Source organism: Aegilops tauschii, chromosome 2 (genome assembly GCF_002575655.3).
Source record: "Aegilops tauschii subsp. strangulata cultivar AL8/78 chromosome 2, Aet v6.0, whole genome shotgun sequence".
In the NCBI taxonomy this organism is placed as follows: Eukaryota; Viridiplantae; Streptophyta; class Magnoliopsida; order Poales; family Poaceae; genus Aegilops; species Aegilops tauschii.
Window position 1 is genome coordinate 13,428,617 of NC_053036.3, and position 21,593 is coordinate 13,450,209.

The following is a 21,593-nucleotide window of genomic DNA, read 5'->3' on the forward strand; positions in this document are numbered from 1 at the left end:
AGCTGATGGCAAAGACTTTGCCTTTGCCGTCCGCCGTGGCAGACGGCAAAAAACAGCGGGCGCTGACGCATTGCTGACGTCAACTGGCGGACGGCAAAGAGGCGCTCAAATTTGCCGTCCGCTGGCGGACGCCAAAGGCCGCCGTTAGCTGCCTAACGGACTAATGCTGGCGGACGTCCAGTATTTTTGCCGTCCCTCCTCTTTGCCGTCCGCCGCTGTAGGCAAAGGACTCTTTGCCGCCCGCCATAAAAAGCAGACGGCAAAGGACGTGTTTACCATAGCCTACTTTGCCGGAGCCTTTTGCCGTCCGCCGTTCGAGCCTTTGCTGTCCGCCGTGGCAGACGGCAAAATAGCTGTTTCCTGTAGTGTTGGGTGAAAGAACCGCAGATTAGTTATCCCATCCACTTGAAACTAATCCGCGGTTCTTTCACCTAGTGATTTAATAACTTATTATAATATACAAACAATCTCTAAATTGCTACTGTATGAAAACTTGTATAAAGGTGTATGAATACGACATGAAAAAATAGAATACGAAATAATAGTAGTAGCGCGGGCAGTGAGACGCGCTACTAGTAATTGCCAGTAGTGCGTTTTGCAGGAAGCGCTGCTACTAAGTAGATATAGCAGCAGCGCGGATGAACAAACGCTACTGCTAACCTTTAGCTGTAGCGCCGTAGCAGTAGCGCGGTCACCCGTGCTACTGCTAGGCTTTTCCCTAGTAGTGGGAGATCATCAATTATCTCTCCCATTGCTTCTCGTAAAGAAATATCTTTCCCGTTGCAACGCACGGGTATATGTGCTACTAAAGTCAATTGGTGGTGTGTGTTTTTCTGTATCATTGATGGTCCGCATTTTTTTGAATTCATTTCAAGCCTTCTGGTGATGTGCGTTCAGTGGGAGAAGACGTTTTCGTCAACTACGAAGGTGTATGTGGTAATTTTGTCAATCTCAAGATGTTGTTTCGGTTCAGTCTGTTGAAGGTGCTCATAGGAGTAGGCTGAACGTGTGTACCTTCATAGAGGTGGGTAACGAACCCAATGGCCTTTTTTCAAAAGAAAAGAAAAAAAGACGCGAATATCTGGCAAACGTTCGCCCGGAGAGAGTCGCCGGCGTTTGGTACGGGCTCGCCGCGCAGGAAAGGGAGAATGAGTTGCCTGCGGATGCAGTGTGATTTTATTTTGCACGGGGCATCCATTTGATGTTCGCTGGGAGCTGCTTCCCCGCGAACGTTCGACCGTTACTCACAGTACATTTTTTTTCCAAAAAAAAAAAGAGTACTCGTACTCCACTAGTGTAGTGCGATCTTCGCGGAACCCGTCCGGAAGGGAAGCCGTCGGCACAGCAGGACGTGCCGCGTCGCGTGCGCATCGCCGTCGCGCCCCCCACACCGGGTCGACCACCCAACCCATCCATCCGTCCGTCGACGCAAAACAAGACAAAGACAAAACAAATCCATCCCGATCGGTCGACCGATCCCCTCCCACTCCTCTTCCCCTCCTCCCCTCGGGCAGCCCAGTCGTCGTCGCGACCGAGGACCAGACACCAGACGCGGGCGGGGAGCTCGAGGCGGCCTGCGGGACAGCAGCATCGGCGGCGGCGAGTCGGGGCAGGGCCAGCAGCGATGGGGTTCGTCTCCTTCGTCGGGAGGGTGCTCTTCGCCTCCGTCTTCCTCCTCTCCGCCTACCAAGAGTACGTGCGCGCGCACCCCCTTCTTCCCCCTCTCGCCCCGCCAGATCTCGGCCCTGCCGCCTCCCGGGGACGCCCGGGCGGGCCTCCGGCGGAGCTAGGCCCCGCGCTCCTCTTCGTCGGCGCCTGCGCTTGGGAGAATCGAGGGCTGGTTCGCGCGGACGCGGCGCCGTGCCGAGATCCGGCCGGGCGGTGCATCCCGTCGCGGTAGATCTGGGCGGTGTAGGGTAGATGTCGGCCCGCCGTGGTAAATCCTAGAGGTGGCGACACGCCGGGGAGCACGCATGTTGCCTGCTTGCTGATGAGGGTTTCGGATCAGGCTGGCGGTCCATTTCATCATGCGGATAGCCTAGCGGGTAGAAGCGCGCGGATCCCGTGGTGGCCCCATCTGCTCCGGTTACTCCCAAGTCTAGCGTCTGGCCGTGAACGCCATCCGGGCTCATCTTTTACTAGCTAGCTGGCGTCGCTTTGCTGGCATTTTGGTTCGATACCAAGGGCTACGGTGCATTTGGATGCCAAATTCTCCATGGTACTAGCACAACAATGGACGCAATGGTGCATAGCTAGCTAGCTATAACTTCATCCTGCTGGCCTGCCTTTGTTGGGCGTTGGGCCGTTGGTTCTCATTTAACCTCATTTTACTGGCATACCTGTAGAATTGTTTCCATATCAGGGGCCATGTCAATTGTCATTGTTTGAATTTCATTTTTTATCTGGTAGTAGTAGTAGTAGTAGTAGTAGTAGTACAGGAAGTGCTGTGTTGCTTCTTATGCTAGTCCTGTTATGCTTCTGAGTTGGCTGTACAGGCCCAGTATCGCTTCCTAGTCGCTAAATTTCTGGTTCGTTCTTCCAATGTACACGCAGGTTCAGTGAGTTTGGAACGGATGGAGGACCAGCAGCAAAGTCTCTGAAGCCCAAGTTCAACCTGTTTGTCAAGCAGGTGTCCGCCGGCATTGGGATGGCGGTGCCACACATTGACGTATGGATATTTTCTGGTTGATTGCCCCATTGTACATCATTGTTTCCTTTTTAAGGATCCATTCACCTAGTTCCTGTTTTTTATGGCTTTTGTTCTGTTTGTTTGCAGATCAAGTCTGTCATTGCCTTTACCATGTTTCTTAAAGCCTTTGGTGGTCTCCTTTTCATCATCAGCAGCTCGTTCGGAGCGCTCGTACTGGTGTGTACTCTTCTTCTGCATGCGCTGTATCAAGAATTATTGTATCTTGAGGGGGGTATCAAGATGCATACTGTTGTGGTTGCCATTAAATGTAAACTTGCAGCACCATGTCTTCTCAAACTAATAAAAAGGAAGTACGGTTGCCATGCCATTTAGGTAGTTTTAAAAAACTTTTAGTGTGTCCATGTCACAGGCTGTAAAATGCCAAATCTGGCATTGTTGCTGCTTTGATGTTTGATCTTCATACGTTTTGCTTCTGCAATATCCTGTTGTAGCATCTGACAGTGGAATGCTTTAACACTAACCTTCCTGAAAGATTCCAGATGTGGTGGCAGGTTATTCTTTTTGTTTAACCACTTGATAGGCTCATGTCTGTTGAGTTTGTGCAACTGATTTGCTGTAGTCCAAAGTTATGTGTTTATGTTTATATTTATTGTTTGCATTGTTATCTATATCTGACAATGCAACAGTTCTTTGAGACATCAATCCATGATAACTGGGCATATCTGTTTATGCTTATATATAAAGAAACCAAATATATATTCTGTCTTATTATATGGAACCAATTATATTTAATCCATGTTAAAATGATTGTGCATTTATTATGTTGGTTTTGCAGTTGCTCTTTCTCCCCCGTTACATTTCTTAATTTCTTTTTTGGAACAAATGGAAATACTGATGCGGCTCACTTGTGCAGCTTGTTTACTTGGCATTCATAACCCCTGTCGTGTACGACTTCTACAACTACGAGATGGAGTCCCAGCAATTTGCCAAGCTCTTCACCATGTTTTCACAGGTTTGTTACACAAAATCTCGCTCAGCGAAAAGCTTCACCTTCTTTGAACAGTTCCATCAGTAGCTGTCATCAGGTATTCTAACTCAGATTCCTCTCTCTCTCTGCTCAGAACCTGGCCCTCTTCGGCGCGCTGCTCTTCTTCCTGGGAATGAAGAACTCCATCCCAAGGAGGCACTCCAAGAGAAGGACCGCAAAGGCTAAGACAACCTGAAGCCAGTAAGGGGATTGTGATAGGAGGGGAAGCTATCAATATGGAAACTCGTCGTGTTTTACGCATACTTTTGGAGCAGTACATGTCCCGCTTTTTGCCCATAGGATTCGTGAGCTGGGGACCTGCAGAATTCGATATGTAGGAGTTTTAAGCCGTCTTGCTCGGTTCTGTTTTTCGGTTTTATCGCGGTGGGTTTTATGCCTTGGTATGGTAGTCTTGTGTTTTGCTACAGAAGAAAACTGCTTGTCTCCATTCAGGATCGAAGGATACATTCTTGGCTGCCGTTGATTTCGAGCGTGTCCTTCATTGATCCCTAAATGCGGAGATGTTTTTTTATTTGGTGGGGAAAATGCACAGATGTTTTGTGTTTTAATAATTTCTTATTAGTCATAATAAACTTGATAAAGAGATGTATTCATCAAGGCAAATTTAGTGTTTTTGTATGTGGTTGATCCATTCCACAGGATTTTTTGAGGGAATTCCATGGGAATATGGGGATATATCTTATTATCTTAAGTAGTATAGTAGTCTTTTTTCTCGGCCAAACTGTTAAAAAAAGTCGCACTGAGCGAGAAGTCGGGGCCTAGAGGTGTATCACTAATTATAACAAACAGCATCATATTCATATGAGTAAGTAAACCATATCGAGTAAGGATTCTAAAAACACGGGAACAGAAAAACCGTAGGATTGGCATGACATGCACATCTCAATCCTACATGATTTTGGTTTGTTTGATTGTATCATAGGAAAAACAAAGGATTCTTTAAAAAAGGTTTGAGTGGATGCTAGAAATCCTATGGGAAATGGTACAAGAAATTCGTAGGAAAATTCCTATGGGATTTGATCGTATTTATCAAACAACAAGCATAGGAAAAATTCCTAAAAATTCTAATCCTCAAAAGTTCCTATGAAAAATCCTTTGAATCAAAGGAGCCCTCAGTTTAGTTTGAAATCCTTGACTCGAAAAGGCTAGGACAAAACAAGATTTTCATTCTAAAACCTAGTTTTGGAGTTGTGGACATGTTGTGCTCAAACTCATTTTATGAAAATAGATGTTGAATTAGTGACAAGGGTTAAATAAATGGTAAAATAAACAATAGTCGGTTAGATAAGCTGCGTTATCATAATCTACCACAATACCAAACGCAACTCAGGCAAGGCCTATGCATGGTGTTATTCTTCATATAAATATAGTACTTCTATATCGTGGCATGAAAAACCTTTTTTTTAACCAGAAAACAGTAAGGAAAATCCTTACCGCATGTCGTTTTCGTTATAATGAATTCAGAGAGTTGTGTTACATGTGCATGAAAGACCACTTGAAAAACGTAAATTAATTTTTCCGGTCTAGAAGCAAACAGAGCATCCCAAACGAAAAGAGCAACACACCAAGCACCTAACACATTTGCCGTGGCGACTTCAAGATGACAACGTTGTACTTACAAACTACTCGTATTTTACAAGGCCGGCAAATGTCGTATCTTGTCCTATGATTCCAAACAAATTCAAATAGCCGAGAAAATGGGGTCGAATTTGGATTCAAACCGAATGTCCACCCCCAACGCAATAGGAGAGCAAAGGAAAATCACGTTCGATAATGAGCTCCGTTCGATGTCGATCGGACGGCCGACGTTACCTCCTCCCGCCCCCAAACCCGCGGGGAGCACAGCCAAGCCCCGCTCCGCCCTGCTCCGCCGCGAAGAGCCGCCGCCTTCAACTCCGGCGCCCCCTTCCGCCGCGGCCGCCCGTCCGGGCCTCCAGCCTCCGCCGACGACCAGATGGTAAGCTCCGCCACCCCTTCCCCCCCTCTCCGGCTCGCGCGAATCCGGCGGGCCCGATTCGCGCCGCGGGCTAAACCCCTCCCGAGAAACCCTAGCGAGTTGCTGCTCACGCTTGTGCTCGCAGGATTACCTCAAGACGGTGGTGCCGTCGCAGCTCCTGGCCGAGCGCGGCTCCAACCTCGTCGTCATCAACCCAGGTGCGCCCCGCCCCGCCCCGCGGGAGGGAAATCCCCCAATCCCCCGCCTAAATCGCTCGCCCGTCTTCTAGATGCGCATTTTCCTTCGCCTGTTTGTTCTGACGATTCACGCCTGCTGGAATCCAAATTGGTTGTGAAAAACAACGTGTGTAGTTAGTTCGAGCAAATTTCGAGAAGCTCAAAGCGCCCAGTGAAACGCATAATGTGAATCAGAAGGTTGATTTTGTACGATATACTACTGCTGAGGTTCTAGAACTGGTGATGAAGCAGGATTGTTGTCTTCTTATACGGTGGTGATTTTTGCCTTGGGACATGGTCGTTGTCACCTGACCGAGGGCCCTTCCTTTTTGCAGGCTCTATGAATGTGCGCATGGGGTTCGCTAGTCAGGACGTGCCGTTCAATATACCGCACTGCATTGCCCGGCACAAGAACGATGCGCCGAAGCTGTCGGTGCGAGACCAGGTGATGCAAATGCAGGGGTGGTTCGCCCTTACTGTACCGGCATTGGAACATCATCGATGTAATCTCCAGTGTATGACTGTTGTTTTGGTTTGCAGAGGCTCAACTGTCGCGCTGGGTCGACGCACAACGCAGAGCGGGAGAGGGCGTATGATATTGTAAATATCTACTTCTTGCAATTACTTTGGATCATGTGTGTGGCTCGAACTAATCAGGCCTGACTCTTGCAGATCGCTTCAATGCTCAAAATCCCATTTCTGGGTGAAGTATCGCCTTCAGAGAACCAACCATTACCTCCTAAGGTACCGTGTACAGTCTATGTGATGAATACTTTGCATACCTGTTTTTGTGACGGTAGGATATATAACCTTTTTCCACCCAGCTTAAGCTTTTTTTCATATTATAACTGGGAAAAGTACCACCTTGGATGTAGGTTTCATCTCCTTGAAGTTCCATAGTGATGTCCAACTAGTCTAGAGTATGGGCAATGCATTTATCTTTTCCTACACATTGGTTACTTATCAATGGTTATTCTTATGCTTCTCGAGGAGTTATTTGGTCTGTCTATCTGGTTGCATACTATACTTGGGCATTAAAGGAGAACTAGCTACTTAGAGCAAGTTACCAACAAAACAGTGGCCGTGTGCCACATCTCACTAAATTAGTCCTATTTTTAGATTGTGAAAAATGTTTCTTCAGACCGAAATTATTTCATCTGCAGTACGCTGCATCATAATAATATTCTGATAATGATCCAGTTCACTACGGGACATACAGCAATTGGGAGCAATTGGGAGGAAGGGAACTTTGGGACTTGTTTTGCCCTATAGCTTAAGCTTGTTTGATAAGCTTGTGGCATTGAGGCTTACAAGCCGAGTTTACCTAGGATTTAGGGCTTAAACTATTATGAAATTTGTTGTCCTTATAGTTTATAAGTTCAACATACTACATTGTGTGGTAAACCTGACCTCTTGCACTGGTCCTCCATCCAGGAAAATATGGGAGATTTTGTCAAACATTTATACATATTCTTAAAAAGAAAGGTTAAAGTATTTGACAGGCATTTACATGTGGATATTCTAAATTTCTACTCATTAGCTCATCCACCCTCTTCCAAATTTATAGAATTATGTTTGAATTACCTATTGCCAAGTTCAGAAATTGTTGCCATTTCTTGCAATGTTACAAATCCTTATTGAAACAAGTACGCCTGTTTGATGTGTGCAATATAGATGTATTATATGATTTTACATCAATTTCCTTTTGTTTAGAAAGGTCAAATCATGGCCTCTGTTTGCTGATGGGGTTATATTGATCACTTCAGATGGGACGTCTTGATGGTCTTTCTGCACAGCAAAACAAAGATGATAGTATACTCACATGGACAGATGTGATGGATAAAAGCATCAAAACATCCACGTCAATTGGTACTTTCTGATATTTTACTGAAGTACCTTCCTATTTTCCCCCTTTTCCACTCTGGAGTCTTCTTTTGTCCCGTCTCCATATGACATGTATCCATCAGAACGAGATCTCATCAATCACCATGTTTTGTCTAGCTGCTTTAGATTGTTTGATGGGGCATCACACAGTTTTACATTTTTAATGGAATAGTTGGAGTTATATTATTTTGTCACTTCTTGCCCCTATAATCAGAGTTACTTAGTTATGCTCAGTTCTTTGGGTTATTAAGTATTAACAGTAGATTCAAAGAGCAGTTCTGCACTGTAGTAAAGTGGCATATATTTCGGAGCATTTTATAATATCAAAATGTTGATGACCCCTCAAATTGGCCAGAAAGGTCAGTAAACAGTGATGCCGATGAAGATCCTTCACAAAGCACATCCGATGATGGTAACAAGCCCAACTCTGAAGAAAACAAGTATAAGGAAATGATATTTGGAGAGGATGCTTTGAAAATCCCTCATTCTGCACCATACTGTTTGGGTCGCCCGATCAGGAGAGGCCATTTTAATATTTCTCAGAATTATTCGTTACATCAGGTATGCCTCTAGATTCCGATGATCCTCACCTTAAAGAATCATTTAGTTATAGTAATGCCCCTCTTGATATGTATTAAACAACTTTGCCCTTTAAATGGGAAGTTCAGTTTGAGTTCATTGGCTGAGACTTTCCATTGTTACACTGTCAGTTCTGTAAATATCTAGTAGGGGTGTATTGTTTTGGCTCCACTGTAATGAGTATGGGGAATGATATTTCTTGCAGCATTGTTTATCAAGGGAAAAAATGTTTTGAATCAGATTTGTGCCAGGATTTTGGTCAATCCAGTTGCAAATATTTACTGAATTTTATGGAAAACAGTAGGCGAGAGGTCTACTGAAATGTACTGAAGAAGGCTTTAACCCAATTTCTTCCATCTAAAACAATTAGTAGGAACACGTTGAAATTCTGCCTATTTGTTTGCGCGCAAATGTTCCATCAGCCAATCCTAAACAGATCTTCATGAAAAAGCTCCACTGCACCTTGCATACTCTAAAGGCACCATATTTGCCCAAAAGGGTTTACCTAACTTTGCAGCTACTTCACTGGTAAAACATAAAATTGAGCAGTTTATTCTGCCGGTAAGGCAGTTATTAAGTTTTAAATATAATGTCTTGTGGTCTAATATTTTAGAGTATTTATATTAGCTTAAAGGAATTGAACCATGAAGTCCTTATGCTAACAACTGTGGAGCTTGGGTTCAAAGCTAAGAACTAAAATTGTTCCATATTACCTGTTATTCTTTGCTTTTATGGTTTATTTATTTTACTGCATTTGTTTGCTGCCAGTGACGAACCGTGAAGAAAGACTAAGAATTAGGTCATGAGTTGAAACCCTGGCCTACATATTAGAATATTTACATTAAAAACACAGCTGGATTATTTTTCTTGGTTGAAATTGATGGTATCTGGTGCAGAAATTGTTGGAAAAGAGATGATGCACATGATAACCCTGTGTTTCTAACTGGTTACCGAACCTATGTGCGTCCATATCATTTTTCCTTATATATAGCATCATAATGGTAGATGATTTGGAAAAGCAAATATTGGCCGTTGCAGGTTTTAGAAGATTTGCGCACTATTTGGAACTGGATGCTGACGGAGAAGTTGCATATCAACCCAAAGGACAGACATCTATATTCTGCAATTCTTGTTCTTGGGGAAACATTTGACAACCGAGGTATTTCTCTTTTCATGTAATACTAACTGTGATATGTAGATGTATGTCATGTAGTGCTGCTCATATGCGCCGCCGCAAGGATGAGTATCCTTTAGGGCTGGTGACATGATCCTCAGGTGGAGCAGGATATCCTTAGTAATAATTATGTAGTTAGTTTTTAAGTTTGTTCGTTTGCCTTATCCTTGAAATTTGCTCAAGCTTTCCTCATCTCTGAAACCTATATATAAGGGAAGCTGCCATTGTAATATCAAGAAATCATCATATTGAAGGACATTAATCCAATCCCAAGGCTGTCCGATTGTCATCTTGGCAACTCCGAAGTCAAAAGCTGTACTCCCTTGTCCACAATTGTAACCTAAGAAACTCAGGCATGGTGCTGTGGAACGGCTGTAGCAGCAGCATACTCTTCACATGCCCCCTGCTGGAGCAGTATTAGTTGAGAAGGTGAAATAAAAGTAATTAGTCTCCTTGTTAGTTGGGTTTTATTCCTTATAGATATATTCCATGCATTAGGGCATGTACACAGCCGTAGCTGACTTTTCACTCACAGGCGTTATCGCTGACGTGGAGGAAGAGTGGAAAGTTATCTCTTCAAGGAAACTCAGGCTCTATAGTGGCGAAAGCCCTGACTCTAAAGAGGCGAAAGCCGAAGAGTCGACCCCAAACCACTGAACGTTGTTGTCCCTTAGATTGACTCTTCGTGTAAAGGGCTTAAGAGATAACCCATTGCATAAGATGTCTTTGGTGTTGACTTAAGATGACCTGGAAAGGTTGAAGAGTCAGCAGTTGCTCTACCTTTGTATATGCCCTTAGAGGTAAGTTTGCTTAGAGATAGAGATCCATTAATTAGGTTTTAGATCAGGTTTGTGAGCCCAAGAAAAGGCATATCATGCAGGTAGAGATCAGTTAAAAATTTGGTTTCAAATAAAGTTTGTCACCCTAGTAAAGGCATATCATGCATTCACTATTCATTATTAATCAAGCATTGAAGAATTAAATCTCCCATCTAAAGTTCATCATCCCAATATATTGTCTCTTTCTTCTTAACTCCCTCTCCTTCGTCCATGTCATCTGGCCACCTTCTGCATGGTAGTTTACACTGATGTGGAACAAAGATCACCTCGTTTTGCTTTACCTGTCAATTTGGACATCAACACTGTAGTTGTCCCACATGTACAACAGCAATGAATACCTTTCACTATTATTTTCCCTAAATTACATGGCACTAAACAACAGTCGCAGGAAAAAATAAATGCAGAAATACCTTGTGCATGTGACGATCAAGATTTCCAGCATTTGACTAGTTGTCAATGCCATGTTTTCTGCCAATACCGATGTTTATGTGCAATTCCTTTTTTCTGAACTTCTAACAACTCAAATCTGTTCATTCGACATGAATTTCAAATGCTGGGCAGAACACACTTCCTTAGCAACAAGAGAAATCTACACTGTTAGTTCTTCAATAGATTCTTTCATGCAATCCATGATCCATTACTCCGTTAGTGTAATAGCCTTGAATTGACGATTCATATAGGAAATCTTGAGTACATACTGTTTGCTTTATCTTTTTTCAACACCTTCTACAGTTCCAGTGCGAAGTGCATGTTCTACTGCATAAGGAATATTTTCTATTTGTTTTAATTGTGATTTTTTAAATATATGTCCATCAATCAGAAATGAAAGAGATGCTGTCCATTGTACTTTGCGATTTGGGGTTTAGCACGGCAGTGGTACATCAGGTTCATCCCCAATCGTCCATTTAGCATTTACTTTCTATTATGTTTTGAATGCAAGATTTGTTTCTCCATTTGCAATTGCTAAGCAAAGTAATTGGACCGTTCATCCCAAAATGGAACATCTTTCGATAATTTATGTAAGTTTACTCCATGGATGCTGGGATAATTTCCTCAATTCTGAGACTATTGTACTATGCTAACCACTTTAAAGTTGTATGTACCGAGTGGAGTGCGATCTGGCATAGTGCATGATGCGGTCACCTTTACGGAATTGCTGTGATGAAGTAATTTTACTCATGGGTTGATGTTTATATTCTTTTTCTTTTTATATAACTACATAAGTCCCATAGGTATGAAACCCATTTGAGCGAGAGTAGTACTAGGATGGGTGACCTCCTGGGAAGTCCTCGTGAAAGGGTTCCATATCTAAGGGTTGTGATAGGCTTGGCGAGCCAACGTAAAAACTAGCCAGTCTTTTGGGTATGAAACCCATTTGGGCGAGAGTAGTACTAGGATGGGTGACCTCTTGGGAAGTCCTCGTGAAAGGGTTTCATATCTAGCCTACCCCAACTTGTTTGGGATAAAAGGCTTTGTAAAGTAAGTAAGTACATAATTCTGGCAAGGGGGAGTCCGATTGTCAAAACCACTTGCGGTGAAGCAAAACCATTCATTGCGAAAGAGTGAAAGTTTCTTTATATATATGATAAAGGGAGCTGTACCTTTATTAGTCAATACCACCGTTTCTTTTCATAAGGCGTATTTTCGTCTAGAACGGGGATTATGGAAGGCATGCAGCCAAGATAAGAGTAGAGAGAAATTGCCATGCTACAGCTTGACACTGTTTGCCTGGTGCCAAGTATTCTGGATTAACACCAGTCCATATTTTGTTAGCAGCTTGGTACCTTAAATTAGGTACGCATGAAACCTTTCATGCTATTGGGTCAATATTAATATTTTGCATCTAAAGGCTGGATTTTAACTTTCATGTTTTTAATCTGGTGTGCTGTACACTTGGAGTTAGCCCATTTCTGGAGTTGTTTGCGTGCTAGTTGCCTGTTTCTAATTTTAGCTTATCTCTATTAATATACTATAGTACTATGACAGTTAAGTTTAATGTAATATTACTAATGAGAAACTAGAACTCGATACCTTCATTTTGGGTAATATTATCCACTTTCCAGACTATAGGCTTTTTTTTGTCTAGAATACCTTTCCAGACTATAGACTTGTAGAGACATAACCAAGCTCTTGTATTTGATGATTCACAAATTGAAACATGAAGAAAATTGAGCTTCCTTATTTACTCTGCTTATGTTAATACTTAATTAGGAAGCTCTAGCTGCGGCATTTGGGAATGGTTTGTCGACAGCTTGTGTGGTCAACATTGGTGCTCAAGTTACACAAGTAGTTTGTGTTGAGGTAATAACCATAGTACTTCTATATTTCTTTCAAACCACCAAGAAATTTAGATATCATCATATTAATGTATGATCTGCCCTGAGTGTTTGCAGGATGGAGTAGCTTTGCCCCACACAGCTTTGGCGCTTCCATATGGTGGAGATGTATGTTCTCAACTGTTCTCTTTAACGTAGACAAGATATTTCCGTTACTTGAGCAATCTGTTGTTCATGGTCATTATATCTGTATAGTTTGGTTACATGGTACAAATCTGTGATTCTATTTTTTCAAGTTATTATCTACTATCAATCTATCATGCACCCAGTCCCTTTTTTCTGTCAGAAAAACGGATCTTTGTTAGTTTCGTCTCATGTGACTTGTGTACGACTTTGTGTCATGCCACTTTTTTCCCAATCGGAAGATATGCATATTTTAGCTCTTTCATCCTGTTTTTAGTATAATATCATCTTACAAATACGAGCAACAATCTATTCCTTCTGAGTAGTTTCTCAGTTGAGATTTGGCTGTACTTTGGTTTCGAAAAATTATGCCACTGTCATTGCAAAGAGCAACATCTAGCAATATGCCATTGCAAAGGCATGGAAAGTATCATGACAACCAGAGCTCATTGGCAGTGTTACTTGGCACAGGTTGTTTATGGGGGGGGGGGGGGGGGGTTGAATCCTTATGTGGCAATTCTGGGAGGGAAGGCCCGAAGAGTATATGAGTGTGGGTGCGTGTCAGGGGTAGATTTGGCTTTAAAATGAAAATTAGCTGAACCATCACATTGACAGTATTTCTGATGATTTTTGGGCCTTTTTGATGACACTGATTTGTCAAGGACAACTTCAATGGAATATTTCTGTAAATATCAGTCATTGTGATGTCACCTTAGTTATAACATGATTGTTGGATGGTATTATTGTCAGTTATCAAGTGCTCTTTTTTACTGAGGATCTCCCTCGAGGCTACATGATAGATAGTCTGATGATCATATTCCCACTTTACTTCGTATAACTGCATGACTTGTTTTTATGGCTTTTGAACGTCAATATATTATTATTTTTATTATGTTTCCTTTTGTTACATCCTCTGCCATTTTTATTTTCTTTTGTAGGACATATCCAGATGCCTACTTTGGGTTCAACAACGTCATCGCACATGGCCAAACTTTAAAACCGATCCCATGAAGAAGCCTATAGATATGCTAATGCTCAACAAGATAAAAGAGGGATATAGCCAGATAAGAGTAAGTGGCTTATTCTAACTTCTAAGCTTTACTAAATCTTGAAAGCTCATATCTGTAAAGGATTTGATTGTTGGACAGTCTGCTTGTGTTTCAGTTGGAAAGAAAGATTTGTGTCGTCCACGCAAAGTTCATTATAGTGTTGTTGTATATTGCTTAAGTTCACCTGAAACTGTATATAAAGAGGATAAACCACAATAACGTATGCATCTGCCTTCGCACAATTCATGTATACAGATTTTCTCCAGTGCATGGGACCAGAGCAGTCCTAGAATCAATGCATTCATAACCTGAAACCTTTTCTCTAAATATCTGTGTGTGTGAGCAATGTCCTATCTCGTCAAAGCATAGTAAATTAGTAACCGACCTTGTGGAAACATTCAGACATGGGACATAGGAAGATGAATAATCTAATGTGCTGATGACATAGGGCATATCTCCTGTTTCTATTGTATGTGCAAGTCACTGAATCCTCTAGGAAGACAGAGTAATTTTCTTAATGCTTCCCTTGAACTTATTCTAGAATTTTTTTCCACAGAGCGGAAGTTATGATGCCGTTTCTGTTGTTCATTCATATGAGCATGAAAAGTCTGTTGGGCATCAGAAGACAAGGCTGTCAGCTCTCAGTGTAATTTTTTAAACCACTTATTCTCTTCTTCTTTTGTCTGTTTTTTGTGCTGAGGGTTTGTTTTGAAAAAGTGCACAATGTTTTGGTATTTATTTCTTCTTAGCAAAAAGAAAACCATGCAGGCACTCTCGCTCCCTCCTTCGCTCCTTCATTCTCTATTTGTAAAATCTATTGTGATGGTTGAGTTGTAGTTGGAGAGTAATTATATTTATACTTAAAGTGTTTCCTACTAGATCATATATCTACAAATTCAAATTTATTGTGATAAAATAGGTTCCTCCTATGGGGCTTCTTTATCCTCGGCTTCTCATTCCAGAAGAGTTCCCTCCACCTCCCCGACCTTGGTGAGACTTTGTTCTCTACTTTGGTGATTGTGCCCTTTGATACGATGATTTCAGACAAGATATGTGTATGTTTGCAGGTTCCAAGATTGTGATGACATGCTTGAAGATACTTGGCAAACAAACGACGGTCTTTCTGGAAATGGTGGGCTTGGTGCATGGGACAGTTATCAAATGCTTCCCACTAGAGTAAAGAAGTTTGATAATATCGGCCTCGTAGAAGCCATTGTCAGCAGTGTTCTTTCAACAGGTAGTCTCTTTCTTAGTACAGTATCTCGCTTCCCTGAGAGAGAATCTTTTCTAACAACTCCCTACAACAGGACGTGTTGACCTCCAAAGGAAGCTATTCTGTAGTATTCAGCTGGTAAAGTATCAGTGTTTTTTTTTTCATATCAGTATTGCTCTGATGCAAGAAGCAATAGTTGAGAGGAATGCTCTTTGCAGGTTGGTGGCGCAGCTTCAACAACAGGTCTTGCACCAGTTCTCGAACAAAGGTTAATTGTTGCCTTCTTCTGGCATTATTTAAGGAAGACTACTGGAATAATTGCGCTAACGAATAGAAATATTCCACCCTTTATAGCTACAAGTGTGCCAAGCGACTGTTCTGATCCTTTTTATGTTTACTACTCCCTCCGTCCCATAATATAAGAACGTTTTTGACACTAGTGTAGTGTTAAAAACGTTCTTATATTTTGGGACAGAGGGAGTAGTTATTATTAACAAGTGTTTGTTGAAAGGTTGTTTGTAAAAATGAATAGCACAGAGCTGCTACAATAAAAAACGCTGATGTGGCCCCTGTGTTTTCGGGAGAAAATACTAATGACACTTGACCTTTTTTTTAACATAATATCTTGGAAATCAACAATAAATTTATTGATCAATTTTGTTTTCTTTTTTATCAGGGTTCTTAATACCATTCCATCGAATCAACCCGTTGAGAAGGTTGAGGTATGTTTTCTTGCAAGGATATGCATCTGTATCTTTTTGTAAATTAGAATGCACACTCCATTTCTTGAAATTAACACACCTGGATTAATTGCGTGAGGTTTATATCTCAGTTTTACATTATACCGTAATTTATACTCGTGATTTATTTGTCTTGGCTTAACCTCTCATTTTAAATTCACAGGTATTACAGTCAAGGAGGAACCCCTTGTTTATCCCATGGAAAGGTGGAGTGGTAAGTAGTATCTATTTTGAATTCCTTTATATCTGTCCTTTCTTGTGCTCCAATGTTTCGGGTCCCTAAATCCTACTTTACATGCTCGGACAGATTTTGGGCGTCCTTGATACTACCCGTGATGCTTGGATCCATAGAGAAGATTGGATTAAAAATGGCGTTCATGTTGGGAGTGGCAGAAAATATAAGGATTCCTATTTCCTTCAGTCGCAACTGATGTGTTACTACAATTCATAACAGGTACTCTTATTGCCTGCTCAGTTTCTCCAAATTGTATTAATTATTGCATCTTCATATAGTATCAGCGTGTTAATATGGATATCAGGGTATGTATATTGGATGGTCTGGCCCTTTTTCTGTAAGATGCACACTTAAGAATAAGTTAATGTATAATTGAAGGTCCGGTCCTAAGAGTCTGAATATCAAATGAGCGTTGAAACACGAGAAATGAACTGACCTGCTTTTTTTTCTTCGAAAAATTGAAGCTTTTAGTTGAAATGGTTATCGTGCAAGCTATCTATCTATCTATCTATCTACTGCCAACTCATAAGATGCAGAATTTACATTTTTTATTTGTCCCGATCTTTGTTATGGTAACAAAGGTGTCTTTGTTATGGTAACAAGCTATCTAAGACGCTGCATTGCCCGATGAGTCTTGAGTATCAAATTAGTGTTGAAACATGAGAGATGAATTCATGTGCTTTTTATTCAGCAACTCGAGGCCTTTAGCTGAAATGGTTACTGCCATACCGTGCAAGCTATCTACAGCCAAATCATAAGACACAGAATTTGCATTTTATTTTGCAGGTGGTCTGCAATTGCCGGTGTAATCTCGGATACTTGAGCAATGCTGAACTTCATCCTTGGCGAGGTTGTCGAGGGACATGGAGAAGAGATTTTGATGATGAAGGCCCGCCTCTGTCTACCCTTCCATTCAGAAGAGATTCAGAGATTTAGAGGTGCCATGTAAACACATTCTCTATTTTCAGAGTGATTTACTGCCTGTAACTTGTAAATTAGTAAAATACAAAGCCTCGTCAAGCCAGATTATCTAACAGCAGTAGACTTTTCAGCCAGATTAATTATTTGTTCTGAAAAGGCAAATATGTGTACTAGTTTAATTAAGCATCAGCCATTTCCATTTGTACACTTGATCATGTGGTTGAAAGCGCTCGGACTGCCAGAGGCAGCCTGACCAGGTGATCTAGGCTGCCAGTAAGGACTATCTCTCCGAAGCTGAAAGCCCCTGACGCCCTGCTCACATTCATCTCAATCACAACCTCCTGTGTCTCTCCGGGAGCAATGTCGAACCACCCCGGCCGCACGCCGACGACTACCCCGTCCGGCGGTAGGGCGGAGCAGAGGTATCTCTCGGCGTTGCTGGCCACATTCGTCACCCTGCGCCGCATGGTCAGAGAACCTTGCAGTGCAGAGACAGTGATGGTCGGCAGGTTGAGGTCCGCTGGAGAATCAAGTGCAGCCTGGCATGTCTCTCCGGTGGCTCCTCGGACATCGTCGGGGCTGAGCTGCGGCAACGAGCAGAGGAAACTGATGTAGTCGTTGAACCCAGACTCGAGAACGAGTCCGGGGTCCATTGCGCCGGCAGGGTTGATGAACCCTGCGCCGCAATCGAATGGTGTCGCCGGCTGCGACATGCCAAGCTCGAAGCCCTCCGCCATGATGGGTCTCCCGCGGTTGTCATGCCTCAGTGCGGTGGTCGACAGCGCGGAGGCGATGGTCGACGGCCCCCACGATGGATGCCGCTGCTTGATGAGAGCGGCGACGCCACCGACGTGCGGTGCCGCCATGCTGGTGCCGGAGATCATCGCGAAATGGTTGCCGGCGAGCATGGGCTCGTTGGCGCTCAGCGCGCTCCAGGCCGCCCATATCTGGTCGCCGGGCGCGAGCACGTCCGGCTTGAGCACGTCCGCGGGCGTGGACTCTGCGTCGGCCAGGTCCGGCCCCCGAGACGAGTACTGCGCCACCACCGGCGCCGCGTCTGTGAACGCCGCGGCTCTCCCTTCCGTGATCGCCGCCGTGGCGAGACCACCGAACATCGTGCACTCTGCGTAGTATGACCACACCACCTGGGCGTCGGCGACGCGGGGGACCATGACGCCGGGGATGGGGAACGGGATGGGCTGCGCGACGAAGTCACCGTACCGAGCATCGGCGAGAAGGACAAAGCCGGCGAGCCCGAACGCCTCCGCCACGGTGATGACGGCGGCCACCGTCGACCTGCCCTCGTAGAATCCCCGCGAGAACGAGCAGAGGACGACGTTGCCGTGCACCACCCCACCAACGCGCCTCCGCAGCGCCTCCGCGTCCTGGCATTCCTCATCCTCTCCGGCGGCGACAAGCCTGTGCTGTAGCAGGCCACCGCCAGGAGTGGGTGCCGAGAGGCCGAGCCCTGGGACCCGGCGGTTGTTGCCGAGGACCAGCCACGGCGTGTAGGTTCGGCCAGTGGTGCCGGCGGCGACGGCCGTTACCCACGGGCTGTAGGAGGCGATGGATGACTGAGCCGGGCCGCCGTTGCCGGCGGCCTGAGCCACGAACACGCCGGCCCTCCTCGCGAACAGGAGAGCCACGTCGAGCATGCCGAGGAAGGTGACCTTGGTCGGTGGGGGCGCGCCTGGCCCGATGGACAACACCAGCACGTCCACCTCGTCTTGCACTGCCTATGAATTCAAGAGCAGAAATGTCAATTTTCTTTTTAAAAAATCGTACATGTTCCTACTTCTTTGTTTGATTATTACAAGAAAAATGTGCATATCTTTACTTGATCAATGGCAGAAATCAGATCGGCGGTAGTCCCCCCTGCCGGGTACATTGCCTTGTACACAGCTAATCTGAGTATATCGTGGCGAAAACAAAATGTGGTTATTCCAAATGTTTTGGTTAAATTGCAACATTTTAGTGGTGAATAAATTCAAGCTGTACTTGATATTTATGTAGATTATAGTTTCGATTTTGGCTATATGCATGTCTTACCTTGCATGTGGTGCCATTCCGCTGGCGAAGCCATACATTGCGCCACCGACAACCACCGGCACTCCATGGTTCCCCACGGCAATTGAAGCCACATGGCTACATTAATAACTTATGTCATTGAGTTAGCCTCTAGAAATCATGAATGGAAGTTTAAATCAAGATGAAACGTGAAATCACAACATCGAAGTAATTTGTCTTGCACAATTTTTTTCCCCATACACCGACATTTACCCGGGTTCCACTATCGTAATGATAATGGAACATAATATTGGGTTCAAACATAGTAAAAGTCAAGACTCTAAACTCTATGTGGATAGTGCACTCTTGTAGTTACTCACTTTGAAAAGAAATATAAGACCATGCTCTAAATGCTCTTATATTTCTTTACGGAAGGAGTACTTGGTAATTTTGGAAAATATAGTACCCGCCTTCAAAATATTGTTGCGCCAACTTTTAGAATTTGAAACTTTTGATTTACAAACGTTTCTCACCTTTTCTTGGAAATTTGAACTTATGGAAGTTGAACTTTCAGAATGTTGAGACTTAACAAAAAGAAAAAGAAAATAGAAAAGCTAACAAAAAGTAGAGCATCAAGTGCCTAGCCCACACTGGAGAGGTTTGCTCGGTCCGCTGTTTTCGGTGATCAGAGCTAAATAACTCGATTGAACACCGCACATACCTGCCGTGGCCGTCGGCGTCGAACGGCGACAGGTCGCGCGAGGCGTCGAGCGGGAGCACGGCCACGGCGCCGGCGGCGAAGTACCTCGCCGTGACGATCTTGCCGTTGCACGAGCCCGGCGGGAAGCGCGGCCCGGAGCTGCAGACACCTGTGCGAGGAGGCTCCCCGGACGGCACGTAGGCGAAGCTGGGGTGATCGGGGTTGGCCCCCGTGTCGATGACGCCGACCAGCATGCCCTCCCCTTCGTTGGTCTCCTCCCGGCCGCCATCGTGTTTATGCCGCCACACGCGGCCGGGGAGGCCGAGGAGGCGCGGCGTGTAGGTGGTCATGAGCCTGGTCCCCTTGTCCTCCTCCACGGCCGCCACCTCCGGCGCCGCTCTCAGCCTCTCAGCCGCCCGCGAGCCCTCCGCCACATGGACAGCGAAGCCGTTCACGGCGTGGTGGAAGCTGTAGAGCTTGCGGTACTTGCTGCCGCCTGCGCCGGCCATGGCGCGGCGGAGGATGCCGTCGTGGAGACGCGCCCGCTGTCTCCTCATCTTCTTCTTCTCCTGTGCCCGCAGCTCGAGCTCATGGTACCACGTCGCGTTGTCGTGCTGCCGCCGTCGCGGTGCCTTCAGGTGCGGCTCGCCGCGCAGCAGCACGAGGTAGATGGCGTCGGCCGGCAGGTCCCCGCCATGATCATCGACGTCGGCGAGCTTGGCAGCAGCTGCTCTCGCCAACGGTGGTGGCGCAAAGAAGATCACGGTGGCCAAGATGAGGATGAGATCATGGCAGCACGGCCGAGACATTGCAGGTTAATCGCAGGGTAACTGTGCAGGAAGCCTAAAAACTTTGATGCCCGATAGATGGGAAAATGGCAACGGAAGCCAGAGAGAGTGGAGCAAAGATGGCACATTTCCTGCTTCCGTTTTCCAACTTCTGTGTTCTGCCGCGTCATATTTATCTTTTACCAAGTAACCCCATTTATACTTTCTTTTGTATAATATTCGTATCTAGAGTAGTAGCCAGTAATTAACTTTGCTGTATAGTATGCATCTCTTTTGTAGATAAGCAAACAAAATATAAATACATGCACCATATAGTAGTGATGTTTTTTCGCACAAAAATACGAACACTCTTGATTCCGGTTTGTAAGCCCCCCTCGTATTTTTTCTTTTACAAAATTTTAACTATAAATTTGAGTAGCAAGATATAAGTTACATGTAATGATGTAACAAAAAATTATACCTGTGTTAGATTAGTGTTCGAAATAAATTTTCCCAATGTATAGTTTTTGTCGTATAATTTACAAACAACTACAGAAATGGCTTTTGGTGCTCGGGCTACATGGAGCTCATTTTCTCCAAAAAATTTAAAATATGTTTGAATTATTGTTTTTAGCTCGTTTGATTGTCGAGCCTTCTATAAGTAGCTTCTGATTAAGTTACACCTTTGGTTAGTACAAGCATGATTCTGAATAGCCTTAGTTGGTTCACAAAAGCGGATTCCTTCAATCAGCAGGCAATGTCGTTGTATGCAGTATGGAAATTATTTTTTGTGATTTTTCGGCAATTTCAGTAACTGTTGTATGTACTGAAATTTTGTGTTTCGGTCAAATTATTTCAACAGTTTTGGTCAAAAGAAATTTCCCGCCAGCGCCATCTTTGACAGCAAAAAGGCCCAGAAGCCCCAAACTCACTGCATAGAGGCATACGAATCACTCGTACCATCCTCTCCCGTGCCTTCTACTCCCTCCGTTTCTAAATACTTGTCTTTCTAGGCATTTCAAATGACTATCACATACGGATGTATGTAGACATATTTTAGAGTGTAGATTCACTCATTTTACTCTGTATGTAGTCACTTGTTGAAATGCCTAGAAAGACAAGTATTTAGAAATGGAGGGAGTATTCGGTATCTCCT

At 44.1% G+C, this 21,593-nt stretch overlaps 3 protein-coding genes across 3 annotated transcripts; 2 read left to right on the top strand and 1 right to left on the bottom strand.

Moving 5' to 3' along the window:
- Positions 1–1,343: 1,343 nt before the first annotated feature.
- On the top strand, positions 1,344–4,161 carry LOC109752465 (uncharacterized). The gene is made up of 5 exons (XM_020311355.4): positions 1,344–1,692; positions 2,554–2,668; positions 2,777–2,866; positions 3,564–3,662; positions 3,772–4,161. The coding sequence occupies exons 1-5, from the start codon at positions 1,625–1,627 to the stop codon at positions 3,871–3,873; spliced, it is 474 nt and encodes a 157-aa protein (XP_020166944.1). The 5' UTR covers positions 1,344–1,624; the 3' UTR covers positions 3,874–4,161.
- Positions 4,162–5,492: 1,331 nt separating this feature from the next.
- LOC109752458 (actin-related protein 9) lies at positions 5,493–17,168 on the top strand. The gene is made up of 21 exons (XM_020311349.4): positions 5,493–5,655; positions 5,780–5,852; positions 6,206–6,315; positions 6,411–6,470; positions 6,543–6,614; positions 7,637–7,739; positions 8,110–8,315; positions 9,372–9,492; positions 11,167–11,231; positions 12,558–12,647; positions 12,740–12,790; positions 13,744–13,875; positions 14,411–14,500; positions 14,774–14,844; positions 14,922–15,091; positions 15,162–15,205; positions 15,286–15,335; positions 15,744–15,789; positions 15,971–16,021; positions 16,115–16,261; positions 16,829–17,168. The coding sequence occupies exons 1-20, from the start codon at positions 5,653–5,655 to the stop codon at positions 16,256–16,258; spliced, it is 1,752 nt and encodes a 583-aa protein (XP_020166938.1). The 5' UTR covers positions 5,493–5,652; the 3' UTR covers positions 16,259–16,261; positions 16,829–17,168.
- Positions 16,997–20,479, bottom strand: LOC109752429 (subtilisin-like protease SBT2.4). Its single transcript, XM_020311329.2, has 4 exons — positions 19,692–20,479; positions 19,013–19,108; positions 18,801–18,870; positions 16,997–18,699 (listed from the first exon to the last, which is right to left on the bottom strand). The coding sequence occupies exons 1-4, from the start codon at positions 20,477–20,479 to the stop codon at positions 17,176–17,178; spliced, it is 2,478 nt and encodes an 825-aa protein (XP_020166918.1). The 3' UTR covers positions 16,997–17,175.
- Positions 20,480–21,593: the final 1,114 nt, after the last annotated feature.

Coding starts and splice junctions, on each gene's coding strand:
- LOC109752465 (XM_020311355.4), top strand. CDS start 1,625: ATGGGGTTCGTCTCCTTCGTCGGGAGGGTGCTCTTCGCCTCCGTCTTC. Junction 1,693..2,553: donor CTCCTCTCCGCCTACCAAGA/GTACGTGCGCGC, acceptor ATGTACACGCAG/GTTCAGTGAGTTTGGAACGG. Junction 2,867..3,563: donor CGTTCGGAGCGCTCGTACTG/GTGTGTACTCTT, acceptor TCACTTGTGCAG/CTTGTTTACTTGGCATTCAT.
- LOC109752458 (XM_020311349.4), top strand. Junction 11,232..12,557: donor GCACGGCAGTGGTACATCAG/GTTCATCCCCAA, acceptor ATACTTAATTAG/GAAGCTCTAGCTGCGGCATT. Junction 14,845..14,921: donor CCTCCACCTCCCCGACCTTG/GTGAGACTTTGT, acceptor GTATGTTTGCAG/GTTCCAAGATTGTGATGACA.
- LOC109752429 (XM_020311329.2), bottom strand. CDS start 20,479: ATGTCTCGGCCGTGCTGCCATGATCTCATCCTCATCTTGGCCACCGTG. Junction 18,871..19,012: donor GGAATGGCACCACATGCAAG/GTAAGACATGCA, acceptor CGATATACTCAG/ATTAGCTGTGTACAAGGCAA. Junction 18,700..18,800: donor TGATTTCTGCCATTGATCAA/GTAAAGATATGC, acceptor TTGAATTCATAG/GCAGTGCAAGACGAGGTGGA.